Source organism: Microtus oregoni, unplaced genomic scaffold (assembly GCF_018167655.1).
Source record: "Microtus oregoni isolate MIOR12 unplaced genomic scaffold, Mior012 000003F_ref0000135, whole genome shotgun sequence".
Taxonomy (NCBI): Eukaryota; Metazoa; Chordata; class Mammalia; order Rodentia; family Cricetidae; genus Microtus; species Microtus oregoni.
In genome coordinates, this window is record NW_024543062.1 from 58,243,242 (window position 1) to 58,257,593 (window position 14,352).

The window sequence follows — 14,352 nt, forward strand, 5'->3', positions numbered from 1 at the left end:
CATCAAAGTCAGTTCAAGTCTCACTCATATTCAAATGCCAGAATCATAGTTTGTGTTATATTATTCATTACAAGAAATCGGTATTATATTAAGAATATTGTTGAAAACTCCAGAATATTTGTCTTCATAAAAAGTTTTGAGGATTTTCATTATTGAATACAAGAGTTCAATAAAAATGTTAAGCTTATAAATTCTGTCATGTTGACCATTATTACCAGGACATTCCATTTATGGGGATAAATACACATGAGTATTTGTAAAATATTTTTAAAGCAAACCTTTGGCACTGAATTTCAAGAATCTTGAATAAATAATGGTAGAACTAAAAATTTTTCCAAAATACTGTTTCTGCTCATATACATTCAGATGAATTGAACTCTTTATATTTGCTACAATAGAAATAATTATCAAAATCATTCTTTTTTTTTCACCTAAGAAAACATGTTTGAACATGAGAATATGATGAGTACATGAGGATCATTAAGGAAATCAGGATAAGTTTAGTCTGACATTAAATTTAAGAATGTGTATGTACATGCAGTTAGATTAACCCATGTCATGAAAAATGCATGCAAGTTGAAAAATAGTAAGCATCTGCCTTCTTCATAAATTTCCTTTTCTTACTTTGTCATTTTTTTTCTTTTTCTTGGGGCATCTCATTTTATTTAAGATAGATAGAATATACAAAAGGGGAAGGGATTTGTGTTCAAACAACTTTATACTGGGTTTTTGTGTTGTTGTTTTTTAGATTCCAGTCAAGAATATACTGATTCAACTGGCATAGATCTACATGAATTTTTAGTGAATACATTAAAAAACAATCCCAGGTAAAAATTAAACTTATAAGATTTACATTGTTTCTAGTACCATAATCTTGCTATATATGTTTTCATTATTGAATTTGGGTTTTAAGGTAAGATTATAGCTATATGCAATATAACAAAAACACTTTAGTTTCTTAGGACTAAGATGTTGGTCTACTAAATGCAGATATATAAATATCTTTGCATTATGCATGTTATAATAATATGCAGATCATTCCTATTTAGGAATTTCTAGAAGTACAGGTCACCAATATATTTAGACTCTGAATTGGGATTAAGAGAGAGATTTATTCATGCGTGTCTTTCCATAATATCCTCCATCCACGTAAGAACTCTATAACTTATTATGTGTAAATCTTGTTCTTTCTTGCTTTGTTTATAAACTTCCAATCAAAAGCCTTTTACACTGTTCATTTGAGTCAATACTTAAATTGTGAAATCTATTTTGCCTAACGTAGAAGGTGATTGATTACTTTTAAATTTCTGGCAGGGATCTTTAAAGACCCACAAAAAGGCTATATATACACAGTGCACTTCAGCAGCACTTCCATGGGGGAAATGTACCAAGGCTGAGAACCTTTCCTCCAGTTATTAGCTTCACAATGTGGTAGTCACATAACCGTGGAATAAAGATGAGACAGTGTCAGTAGGAAGGAGCAGCTGGGAGGTGATGTGAATAGTGTTTTTAGTGTCTCTGGGACTTTGTTCAATTGTGCTCCAGCATGATTGTTGACTATTGCTCTCATTCAAATTTGCTATGTCTTCTACTCACTTAATTTTCAGTTTTGTACTTAGCCTCTGAAGGAGATCTACCACAACCAAAAATGGTCTCCTTTGCTATGAATTTGAAAAAAAAACAAGGAAGGCTATAAAGGAAAGATTGAATGGAGGAAAGGGAAGGAGGAAATGATGTAATTATATTACTATCAGAAAAATAATTTTTTAAGGAATGGTCTTATGGGACTGTGCAGGGGGGTTCACACCTTTAATCCCAGTATGAGGTAGAGACAGGGGGATCTCTGAGTTCAAGGCCAACCTGGTCTACAAGAGCTAGTTCCAGACCAGCCAGGACTTTTATAGAGAGAAACTCTGTCTTGAAAAACCAAACCGGGGGGGGGGGGGGGAGGAGAAAGAAAGAAGAAAAGGAAAGAGGTCTGATTTCAATGATGAGACCTGAAGGACTATAGGTCTGAAGTGACCAAGAAATTTTGTGAAGGAGGTTGTTTCGGCTGCTATCAAAAACAAAGGGAGGGATTAGGGAATGGCTCAGCTGTTAAGAGCACTTGCTCCTCTTCCAGAGGACCCAAGTTCGGTTCCCAGTACCCACCCTCATAGGACAGGATGAACAATTTAAAGGCTCCAGTTATCAAGGCCATGAGTCAACATTGAGTTACAGATTGTGAAGTCCTCAGTAAAGATAAAGCTTAATGGGGGTGAGTTTACCAAGGGGTAGTTAAACAGATGATAAGGACAGAATTTTCTTAAAATGCTAAGTTTAAAGGGTAGACATGAAAGGAAGGACTTGATCTCAAAAACTGACAGAAGAATCCTGAGGGTATTTGGTTTAGGTGTCAGCCAGAGTGTTATAGAAATAATCTGCCTTCCCAGTAAGAAATCACTCTTAGAGACGAATAAAGGAAACCTCTTTACTGAAAAAGTTGTCTGGCTGTGGCTAATGCCCAAAGAAGTTGGCCTTGGATAGAAGTTTTTGCTAACTTATATACGGTTAGACTTATGCATTTACATATACTGTCATCCTTACATCTCTTATGTCTCGACCCCAGGTTACACTTTAAACAGCTTAAACCGAGACAGGAGACTCCATGTCTGGCCACTAGATTTACACAGCACAGATAATGCCAGAATTATGTTTTAAGTACACCAGTGTTGTTCTTTTAAAATAGTTATTACCTGGGGTCAACTTACCCATCTGGCAGAATTTTGCTTTTCTCAAGAAGAGAAATGGGGATTTTATGGCAGGACAGGACTTAACAGTGGCATCCTTGTGCTGCCCCCTTGAGCTTCCTGTTAGATCAGTAGTTCTCAACCTTTCTGATGTTGCAGCCTTTTAATACAGATCTTCATGTTGTGGTGACAACTATTTTCGTTGCTACTTAATAAATGTAATTTTGCTACCATTATCGTTCATAATGTAAATATCTGATATGTGGTATCTGATATGTGACATCTGTGAAGGAGTCATTCTACCCCAAAGGGGTCGCAACCCACAGGTTGAAAGCCATTGTTAGAAGTATGCATGCTCTTTGAGGACTGGAGCATCTACATCCTGCCACTGTAAATTTTGCTTATCTAACAGACTACTTACCTTTGGGATGTTTGGAGGGATGGCTAGCTAAATTTTACTTTGTGTGAGTTAATGTCTCCTAAGTAAATCTATTGGTACATCCTTTATTATGTTAATTATATTATTTTTAGTTTCTTCTATATCAAGAGAACAGTTTCACAGAAGATAAAACAACAAAGAGCCAAATAGATGTACCCAAAGTATCCCATTGGAATGGGAAATTAGCTACTGACTACTTCAGCATGTTTTTCTTGAGGAACTGAGTGGTTCCAGGAATAAATGAGAAAATAGGAGATTCTTAGCTAGTCTGAGTAAGATTCAAATGGGTAAAACTTTCCTCTTAGTCTTCATCAAGTACAACCAAACAAAACCCAGCAAGCGACATTCTCTGTTCTGTGATTCTGTTTCTGTTTACAAATATAATAGCTTTTTAATTATCTTCTTGTCCTTTTTAATGTGTGACTTAATGCTTTTAGTATATCCACAGGTATTTGTTGCTATAAAAGAAAGTTTTGAGAGCTTTTTGTTGACATCTTTTTATAAAAACAACCTTTAGCTGTCAATGTGCTTTCTGGTCCTATGTTTTTTCCTCCTCTGGACCATCATTTTAATCATCTTACCAAATACATGGGTCTGTAGCACAATTAATGAAAACCCAGAGACAAATATTGGGGTTCAACCTGAAGCCCAGAAAAGCAAAGCAGTCAGCCACTAGCTCTTACTTTTACCTCAGTCCCAAAATGGTGATCCTGCCTCCAGGAATCCTCAGAATGGAACCTATTTTATATTCCTCTCTAGTGCTGGGATTAAAGGCATTCACCACTATACCCAGTTTCTATGGCAAACTAATGTGGCTACTGGGATTAAAGGTGTCTGCCACCACTGCCTGGTCTGTATCGCTGATCAGTGCAACTGTCTTACTTTCTGATCTTCATGGCAAGCTTTATTTATTAACATACAAATGAAATATCACTACAGTGGTCTTCATTTAGTACTTTGTCCATTGCTCACCCATTACAGCTTTATCAGTGTGTTATTTCTTCTGTGTATGTAGTTCTATTTAAGCTAACAAATGGGTGAATAATTCATTTAATGCCTGGTATATAAGTTATTACTAATGTCATTGTGTTATAGGGATTTAATTTTTTGCTAAATCACTGAACTCTCAAGCAGATGATTATTACTTGATACACAATTAAGTACAGATGATTTTTACTAAAGGTTTCAGGATTTGGTATGTCCTAGAGAATTCTACTAGATGCCAAATATATTTGTCCAATTATTACATTTATTAATACATTTGTTTATTCTATTTGAGTGCATGTATGTGGGTGGGTGTGCCTTCCATTGTGACTATGTATAGGTCACAGGACAACTTTTCCAAGTATGTGCTCTGCCTCCACCACAGGGATCCAACCAGGTCATTCGACGTGTCAGCAAGCTCTTTTACCTACTGAGCTATTTCACTAGCACTATACTTTTAGTTTTTATATATTTTTATTTTTAGCAGTTATGGAGATTGAACAGTGGGCCTCATGCGTACTAAGCTGACTTTTAGCCCCAACCTTTTGATTTTGTTCCTTTATATCGTTAAATCTGTTTTAATTCTCAGATTATTAAACTTAATTTGAAATGGTAAATAATGAAATATTTAGAATTTCTGTTTGCAAGAAATATTTTCTATGTGTTTGACAGAGTTACATATAGTGACATAATCTTACACCTTGTTGGTTTTATAGCTTAAGTTTAATTTTTTTATTTTATTTCATGTGCATTGGTGTTTTTCCTGCATTTATTTCTACATGAAGGAGTCAGACCTCCTGGAACTGGAGTTACAGTTGTGAGCTGCCATGTGGGTGCTGGGAATTGAACCTGGGTCCTGTGGAAGAGCAATCTGTCCGTCCTTCCGTCCTTCCTTCCTTCCTTCCTTCCTTCCTTTCTTTCTTTCTTTTGGGGTTTTTCAAGGCAGAGTTTGTCTGTAACTTGCAAGCCTGTTCTGGAACTTGCTCCATAGACCAGGCTGGCCTCGAACTCACAGAGATCCATCTGTGCTGTGATTAAAGGCATGCGCCACCACTGCCTGGCCAAGCAGCCAGTGTTCTTAACTACTGAACCAGCCCCCAATATTTGAATTTAATAGGTAGAAAAGTGTTACAAGTAGCTATATTGTGTAAAATAATGGAGGAAGAAGCAAGACCTTGGATTAATCGTGGTAATTTTTTAAATTAATATTTCTTAAATAATTTAGGCTTGCTCATATTTAGCTATGTGTTTTTGTAAAATACACCTAAAAATTACTTTGATTGGAGTAATGTTACATCACTGTTACAGGCCCCTCCGCGCTGCATCAAGCCTGGGCATAGTATCCCATCATAGGGAATAGGTTCCAAAAAGCCAGCTCATGTAACAGGGATAAATCCTGGTCCCTCTTCCAGGGGCCCCTCAAACAGACTAAGCTACACAACTGTCAACACATGCAGAAGGCCTGCTTTGGCCCCATGCAGGCTCCCCAGCTGTCAGTCTACAGTCCATGAACTCCCAGCTCGGGTCAGCCGTCTCTGTGTTTCCCTATCTTGATCTTGACCCCCTCCTCCCAATTCATATTATTCCTCCTCCTTCTCTTCAACTGGACTTCAGCAGCCGGGACCAGTGCTTAACTGTGGATCTCTGAATCTGCTTCCATCTGTAAATGGATGAAGGTTCTGTTGACAGACCGCTGGGACTGCTGAAAACCCACATATTATTGCTCCTTTATTTAAGTAGTTTTATGTCGTTTTGATTGAAATCCTTGTTTTTATGTGTTTAATGATAGCATATATTAGTTCATTTTTTTAGCTTATGTCTATTATTAAAATATTTATAACCTTGCTTATAGATGTGAAAACTTAGGATCTTAGACTACCACAGTGATTAAAAAGTCAAGTGTGTAGACTTAAGATCTTAGGAAACTTACTGCTCCTTATGTTTCTAGTACATTCTACTAACAGTGGGGAAAATTATTTAAAATGATTAGGTATGATAATGATAGAAAAATCGCCTGCAATCAGTCGGTTACAGTTTTAGGTAAGAAACACCTGACTTTCTATCGTGGCTGATAGAATCACATTCAACACAAAGAACATTTGAAATATCTTTCATCAGCGATTTATATCCTATACAGAAAACCAATTTAAGTGCACTGCTCTCTGTGAATTCTATTAAATAAAGTGCTGCTTCATAGTTTCTTATTCAATAAGAGTTTATAAAACTGGAAAAATTGGTGAAAATTATATCATCTCAATTTGACCCCAAAAGTTCTTATGGAAAAGATCTAGGGTCTGGAGTGATGCGTCAGTGCTTAAAATCAAGCCTTCCCTAACTCCAGTTCCACAGGATTTGATGACGCCTGTCCTCCACAGGTTCCAGGCACATGTGCACAGATATATACAGGCAAAACACTTGCATCAAATAAAGTAAATAAGTCTAAAAGTACAAAGAAATTTAAAGAAAAATAAGACCTAACCATTAAGAGGATAAATCTGTTTCATGGGGCAGATTCTATGGAAGAAAAAGTTCTTTATCTTTTCCAAAATTTAATGGAAGAAGATTATGTAAGGACTTTATGAAATAGTTTTATTTATCCCATGCAAAACATAACTTGTTTAGAACCTGTATATTATATATAATCCATATATTTATATAATGATAACTATGATATATGCTTTTAAAATACAAACGAATTTTAAGAGGATATAAAAGGCTGTTCTGGGCAAACAGCTTAAGGAACAAGGTAGTCCAAAAGTTTCTTAGGGAATTAGAACAGAGGTAGTCCAGATGATAAGACTTGTGAGTTCTAAAAATGAAGCTTAGCTTGTGCCTAGCTTGTAGGAACATTACAGAATTTGACTTCTAAGAGCAGTGGGAAACCTCTCACAGATTAAACCAAAGGAATGCTGTGATTACATAAGTACTTTTACAAGACTATTATGCATGTTCCACATAGAACAGGTTAGACCATCACAAGAAAAATGTTGAAATCCTGATTGCTGGGACACAGGAGCATTGCAGTAGAACCAAAGAAGGTAGATAAAATTTGCAGCAATAGTTAACTCAATAGGAGAATTACCTTGAGGATTGTGTGGGATGTGATGATGTGTACCTTTAGTCTGAGAATTCAGGAGGCCCAGGTAAGAGACTTAAATTTGAAGGAAGACAGAATTATATAACAAGACTATGTTTAAAAACAAAACCACAAGAAAAAATTGGGGCCTAATGATTCTGCAGTAGCACCTACTCAGAGGGCTGAGAGGCAGGAAAATCACAAATTCAGTAATTTTCTGGATCTCATCTTGAGTTCAAGGCCAGCCTGGACAAGTCATTAAGATCTTGTCTTTTACAAAGAATGAAAGAAATCTGTAGGAAAAAAATAGGACTGGAGAGATTGATTGCTCAGTAGGAAAAGTATTTGCCACACAGATATGATCATCGACATTTAGATCCCAGCATTCATATGAAAAGCTGAGCTTAGGCACTGCAGTAACAGCACCATGTAACCTTGTCTATCTTTGATCTCGCTCTGTAGACCATGCTGGTCTTGAACTCACAGAAATCCACCTGCCTCTACCTCCTGGGTGCTGGGTTAAAGGCGTGTACCACCATGTCTGGAATAAAATCTTTTTTTTTTTTTTTTGATTTTTCGAGACAGGGTTTCTCCGTAGCTTTTGGTTCCTGTCCTGGAACTAGCTCTTGTAGACCAGGCTGGCCTCGAACTCCCAGAGATCCGCCTGCCTCTGCCTCCCAAGAGGAATAAAATCTTTTAAAAATAAAAGCTGGCCATGCCTATAGTCTCAGTGCTGAGAGATGGATACAGGATAATCTTAGGGGCTCAGTAGCCAGCCAGTCTAACAAGTCTAAGTTTCAGGTTCAGTGAAAGACCCTGTCTTTAAAAACGGAAATAATACAGAAAGTCATCAAGAAAGACAACCCAGCTTAAACTCACTCTGCATGTTTATATGTATGTGCATGCCCACATGAACAAATATACATACTCTCATGCTTCCCTGTCATACACAGACACAAAGGATGTAATTAACATAAAATTCTTGTTCTGTCATATCTCAGTAAATAGAAGGTAGTACCATTTATTAAGATGACAAATAGCAAAAAAGAATCAGGTCAGAGGGCAAAATTGAATGTTACTAGAATTTGCATTAAAATGTACTCTTGTTTTTGGATTTGGGTTTGAAATTGTTGAAGCATAATTTTCTCTTTTTGTGCATATTGTAAATATATACAGTAACTTTTTGTTGAATAAATGAATAAACTAAAAGGTATTCTGTTTATCGGGCTTGTTTTGCAGTGCATGGGGAGTGTCAAACACAGTATTTATGCACAGACTTTTAGATGACTCAAGAATCAACTCCGGCTCTTTTGTTAAATTTTAGGAGTTTCTTCTCTGTAGTGTTTATTTTAGAGAACTTTTTGGGCCATACTTTTCGTGAACTTAAAATCTTTAGAAAACAATCTGTAAAGCTATTTCTAACTTTAAGTTTCTCTGAGGTTTTTTGTTTTGTTTCCCACATTATCATGAAATCTGCAGTGAGTAGAGGAAAACCGTAGAGCCATATTTTCAATGTATATGAACCAAGAGGAGTCGGGCAGTTGGTGGCACATGCCTTTAATCCAAGTAGGCAGAGGCAGGCGGATCTCTGTAAATTTAAAATCTGCCTGCTTGGTCTATTGAGTGAGTTCCAGGACATCCAGGGCTGTTAAACAGAGAAACCCTGTCTCAAAACAAAACAAAAGAACCAAGAGGAATGACTCCATTGACTTTTAGAGCCTAAATGCCCTGCGTAGGACCCTAGTCATCTAAAGGGGCACATGCAGAAACTCACTTGAGACTGATTCATTTTAGATGGTGGATGTATTTGCTTCATTTTGTGAGGAATTTTCTCAAGATCTTAGATATACATAGTAGCAGCTTACAGAATGAGAAGTAAGAGCATTGACTTGCCATAAGTGTGTTTGTTACTATGAACAGAATCCCATGTTCTTTAGAGCATTGTTTCTGAGGAGCTAAAGATAGCATAGTTGGGCTCTTAGAGTATACCCTGTCCTGTCTACATTTGTGTGTGTGTGTGTGTGTGTGTGTGTGAGAGAGAGAGAGAGAGAGAGACAGAGAGAGAGAGAGAGAGAGAGAGAGAGAGAGAGAAACTACCTTAAAAAGTTACACCAAAAAAATGTTTTCATTCTCTTAACTCTTCTTTTTGAGGGAGCTTATAAATACACTAGCATCAAGCTTGTACTATCTCTGAGCGTGTTCTTTTTAGGGGGGAATTAGTAAATTTCAGAACCTGTTGACATTTATGATCACTTCCGTGCTAAGTTTACATGTAAGGGTCTCCATCCTTTCTTTCAGGGACAGAATGATGCTGCTGAAATTGGAACAAGAAATTTTAGATTTCATTGGTAATAATGAGTAAGTTCTGACATTTAACAAGAAAAGGAATTGTCATTGTAGTTCTCCTTGAGTTATTAAATTAGCTGTTCTCTTCCTTCAGGTCCCCACGTAAGAAGTTTCCCCCAATGACATCTTACCACAGGATGCTGTTACACAGAGTGGCTGCCTACTTTGGATTAGACCACAATGTTGATCAGAGTGGAAAGTCTGTCATCGTGAACAAAACTAGCAACACAAGAATGTAAGTGTTCAGTTATGTTGTCTGTGAACTAATACTTGCCTTCCTACAGCACCTTCCATTTGTGGTAAATTCCATGATAACTTTGTGTGATGGAGCCAAAAAGTACATTTATCTCGCTGTGAACAAAATGCAAACCTGGATTCAGATGAGGAAGATGAGCCTTGTCTTAGGCACAGCTACAACATACACCTCGGAAAACATTATCAACCTTGTTTGACAGCTACTCTCTTAATGAATTTTTAAAGTTAATTTAGGTGTCCATGGCCACCATTAGGCGATTTGTTTAAATAATTTAAAAAAAGAAAAAGTGTTTCAGATTTTGCCATCCTCACATCGTCTACCACTTTGTTATTTCCAAAATCTTGTTTTGTTTTGTTGGTTTGTTTTGTTTTTTTCCTTTTTCTGTGTCAAATATGAAGAAACTGAAACTTCAGTCTTCCATACTGCTCTGTTGTTTCTTGGGCCATATCTAATTTACTGAGGAAAGTTTTTAAATGGTTAAAAGGAATCCTTTGCTTTAAAAGTAATTGCTTTTTGAAAGCCCTTTAAAAGGCTGGGCTTACAGCTCAACGGTACAACACATGACTATGCTCAAGGATCTGCACTCAATCCCTTGAATTATAAAAAAGTCCTCTATTCTCATTATCTGTAGCACTGGGATTATAGGTCTGTGCCAGCATACATGGTGCAATAGTATTCTCTTTATCATTTTCAATAATGGTAGAAAGAGACGTAAGACCTAAGTAGCAATCAATTTCAAGTGCCATGAATAATGTTCTTCACTTCATTATTTTTTCTGCTTTTCCTCAGGTCAAAAAACTCCCAGAGTCTTATCTGTACCATTCATTTTTACATGGTTATATTTAATTCATCTAGTCCCTTCAATTACCATAGCCTTTGCCAGTATAGGTGCCATATTGCTTGATGAAGCAAAATTGGGGCTCCTCAATTTCAGATAGTCTTTATCAACTAGATAGGTGTATTTCATATTTTAAATGACTATTCCTACAACAAAAAATAATAAATTGCCTTGGGCAGAAAGTCCTTATTAATTTCTGGGAATTATTAGAAAATACAAATCTGATTTAGTTTCATCATGTCTATTCATTAATCTTATTGAAACAGATTTATCAGTTAATCTTTTTCCAGTTAATTATATAATGACTAAAACAGGATAGTATTTAGTAAGATGTAGGTGAATTGAAAGTGCTAGAAATTACTCCCTTTAACCAGTACCCTTCAACCTTACTTAGAGCTGCTGGATGCCCAAACACATGAACATTAGCAGGCATTTTGACTAACATTTTGACTGACAACTCTCTAAGGTTTTCAATACAGTGTAACTTCAGTTATTTGAATTCTATAAATGATGTCAGAAAAGTTTTTAGGGTTCTATTTGTAAAAAAGTAATCAAAAATTTAGTTAAGCAGAGATATTTACAAAGTATGGGTTAATGTAATTATAACTGTTTCAGATCATTGAAGTTACACTGTATTCTTACTTTATATCTTCTGGGATCTGAAGAAGGTTGTAAATCAGAAAACCTTAGAGATCTGCTCCACATTGAATAAAAACAAACTTACCTTTTCCTCATAGGGAGATTACCCGCTCCAGCCTTGAACCAGTGGTGTTGTGGATGTCAACAACCGGGTGTCCACTGGGGTGTCTCAATGGAGCGGGAAGTTGCCGATTGCAGGGCAGTAAATTCAGGCATCTTTAAAAGAAAGAGGTAAGACAGTCTTAAGGTTAGCTGAAATGCCTGCCATATTTTGTGTGGGAATCCAGCTGTTCTTAGAAAAGTTGCCAGGGCCTTGGTTAAACTGTAGAGCTCACTTTAGAATAAGAGTCTCTCACTCAAATACAGATGCCTCAAGTAAGAACATGTGACTTTACACAGCTACAGCTATAGGTAATAATAGTAAACACATCAGTTCTGTGACAAACGGCGTACTGTCATGGTCAGTACTAAATACATGACTTTTAAAACTCGGAAGGAAACGGACTCTCATCATTTTGGTCATGAAGCGTTGTACTCTCACCTTTTTTACTTTGACATGGATTTTTTTTTTTAACTGCTCTGTTTCATTCGTCATTTTACAATACATTTTTTTCATCTTGTTTAGATAATTTTCATCTTTAAATCTCCCTTTGTGTAATGTAGAGGAGTCAACTACAGTGTTTTATTAAAAATTGGTGAATTGATCTGAGTGTGGTGGCACATGACTTTAATCATAGGTCTTAGTGAGTAGAGGCAGGGGAATCTCTGCCTTTCTGGTCAGCCTGGTTTACATAGCAAGTTCCAGACCAGTGAGACCCTATCAGAAAAACAAAAATTAGTCGCTAAACTGAAACAAATGTTTATGCAGGTGTTTTGGATTCTATTTATAATGAAATGTCTGGTCTTGGTTTGCTGAAACGTCATTGCTTGAGTTTATGATTAAAATTTATTGATTGCCAGGCATGGTGATGCACACCTTTAATCCCAGCACTTAGGAAGCAGAGACAGATAGACTCTGGGAGTTAAGGTCAGCCTGGTCTACAAAGCAAGTTCTGGGCTAACCAGAGCTACACAGTGAGACACCGTCTCAAAGAAATGAAATTTTATTCATGGTGTTCTCGTATTGCTTATATTATATGTAAACATGTAGATATGTATTTGAACTATATAGAAAATATATATTGAATTGTTTATGTAACTGTATAGGGAATTTATTAGATTTTCTTTAATTATATTAAAATGTTTAGTGTTATATTTCAAAACAGTAATTACAATGTAAAATGGTAATAAGTTGTACAATATTAGTTGAATTAACTTGTTTGAGCTCAGAATATATTGTCAGAGGTCAATTTTAACATAAGTTGAATGTCTAAGGCCCATGATTATTTATCTGTCTTCCAGGTTTATTGAAGCTTCTAACATTCCTAATCTGGAAAAACTATTATGTTACAGAAGTCGTACTAAACTCCACAGTCATTGCTTTGGTTTCCAGTGTTAATCTCTATATAAGAGCTTACCTTTTCTAACCTGTTTAAGTTAGTGCAAAACAAAGTTATGCTCTGATGTAATTTAGAATTTTGTGCAACTTTCAAGTAGTTTCTTAGGTTTTTAGTTAATTCAGTACAAAATCCTTGATTGCTTTCATTCTATGGCATGAAGACTGTAGGAGTATAATGCGTGTGATACAGTACTTAGCTTTTTCATTGTCTGTGCATAGACAACATAGACAGGATATCAACCTGGGAGTGTGGCCCCATGTGCTCCACCTGTGGCATTGTCATGTGCTTACCTGACTTCCCACAGGTGCTTTACCCTCTTGAAGCCCAGTTTCCTTGGGGTTTATTATAATGACAAGTTCTTCTGGGTGCTATTTCTTTACTGTTTATTTCAACTTAGAACAACCCTGTAAAGTAGATAAATGCATTATATAATTCTCGTCTTACATATGAGAAAATGGGAATAAAATATTAAATAATTATGCATATCATAAAGCCAGTACTATATTCAAAAGCTAGACTTGAACCCAAACCGTATGACCCCAGAACCTCTGCTGTTTTTGAAAAGCCTCTACACTACCCCGAAGAGTGGCGTTTACTCAGAGGAGTCTTACGATGAGGAACTGAAGTGATAGTGGTGTGTCTTAAGCAGCACTGATAAATAACAATATTACTTTTTTATTAACTTGCATATATTGCTTTACTTTTTTGTAAATACAGTGCATTAAATTTTTTTGTTCCTTTGTCTTGTTTATTTTTTTCAGACCTGATCAGAAATTTAATGAACACATTAAGGATGATAGGGGTGAAGACTTTCAGAAACGATACATCCTTAAGAGAGATAACTCTAGCTTTGACAAAGATGATAGCCAGGTAATCTTGAGGAAAATGCTACATTCTTTTTAAGTGCGAGCTTTAATTATATCAACAGTTTATTTTCCTAATAATCATTTTTGCCTCTTTAGATGAGAATACGTTTAAGAGATGACAGAAGAAGCAAATCTATAGAAGAAAGAGAAGAAGAATACCAGAGAGCTAGAGATCGAATATTTTCCCAAGATGTATGTGCTAACTTACCCTTAGGACTTTATCTAACAACATTATAGCCTCCCCCCCCCCCCAAGCTATTGATCACATTATTTTTAACCATATCATATCAGGTCGTGTTTTTGAAGTAAGCATATTGTTCCTCTTAATTTGATATAGTACAATGGAATAATACTATAAAGTTTTACCAATATTGAAAACAGGTGGACCACAGGACTCAATAGAGGATGGGAATGAGTTGGCTATTTTTATAACTTTTTTAAAGCTTATAACAAATGAGGTTTTTACAACATCAGTAACTATAAATCTTACATTGTTTGCAGTGTCCTTAATCTTAATAAATAATTAAATAAGGAAACCAAGGCAACAGAAAGCTATGCAAAGTAGCCAAAATAAACATACCTAGAAAATGGCTGAGTAGGAATTTTAATCCAAATCTGCTGAACTCAACATCTATATTAGATTAATGATTTTCAGTATTTTATAAGCTCGATGGCATACT

General features: G+C 36.0%; 1 protein-coding gene across 8 annotated transcripts in view; it reads left to right on the forward strand.

Annotated features, from left to right (window-relative positions):
- R3hdm1 (R3H domain containing 1) overlaps window positions 1-14,352 on the forward strand; it is a 134,352-nt gene that overhangs the window by 54,755 nt on the left and 65,245 nt on the right. For all 8 annotated transcript variants that reach the window (XM_041648181.1, XM_041648178.1, XM_041648183.1 and 5 more), the window contains 5 exons: window positions 749-827; window positions 9,527-9,586; window positions 9,669-9,809; window positions 13,568-13,676; window positions 13,769-13,864. In XM_041648181.1, coding sequence (XP_041504115.1) covers window positions 749-827; window positions 9,527-9,586; window positions 9,669-9,809; window positions 13,568-13,676; window positions 13,769-13,864 — 485 coding nt within the window. The remainder of the gene's footprint in view (window positions 1-748; window positions 828-9,526; window positions 9,587-9,668; window positions 9,810-13,567; window positions 13,677-13,768; window positions 13,865-14,352) is intronic.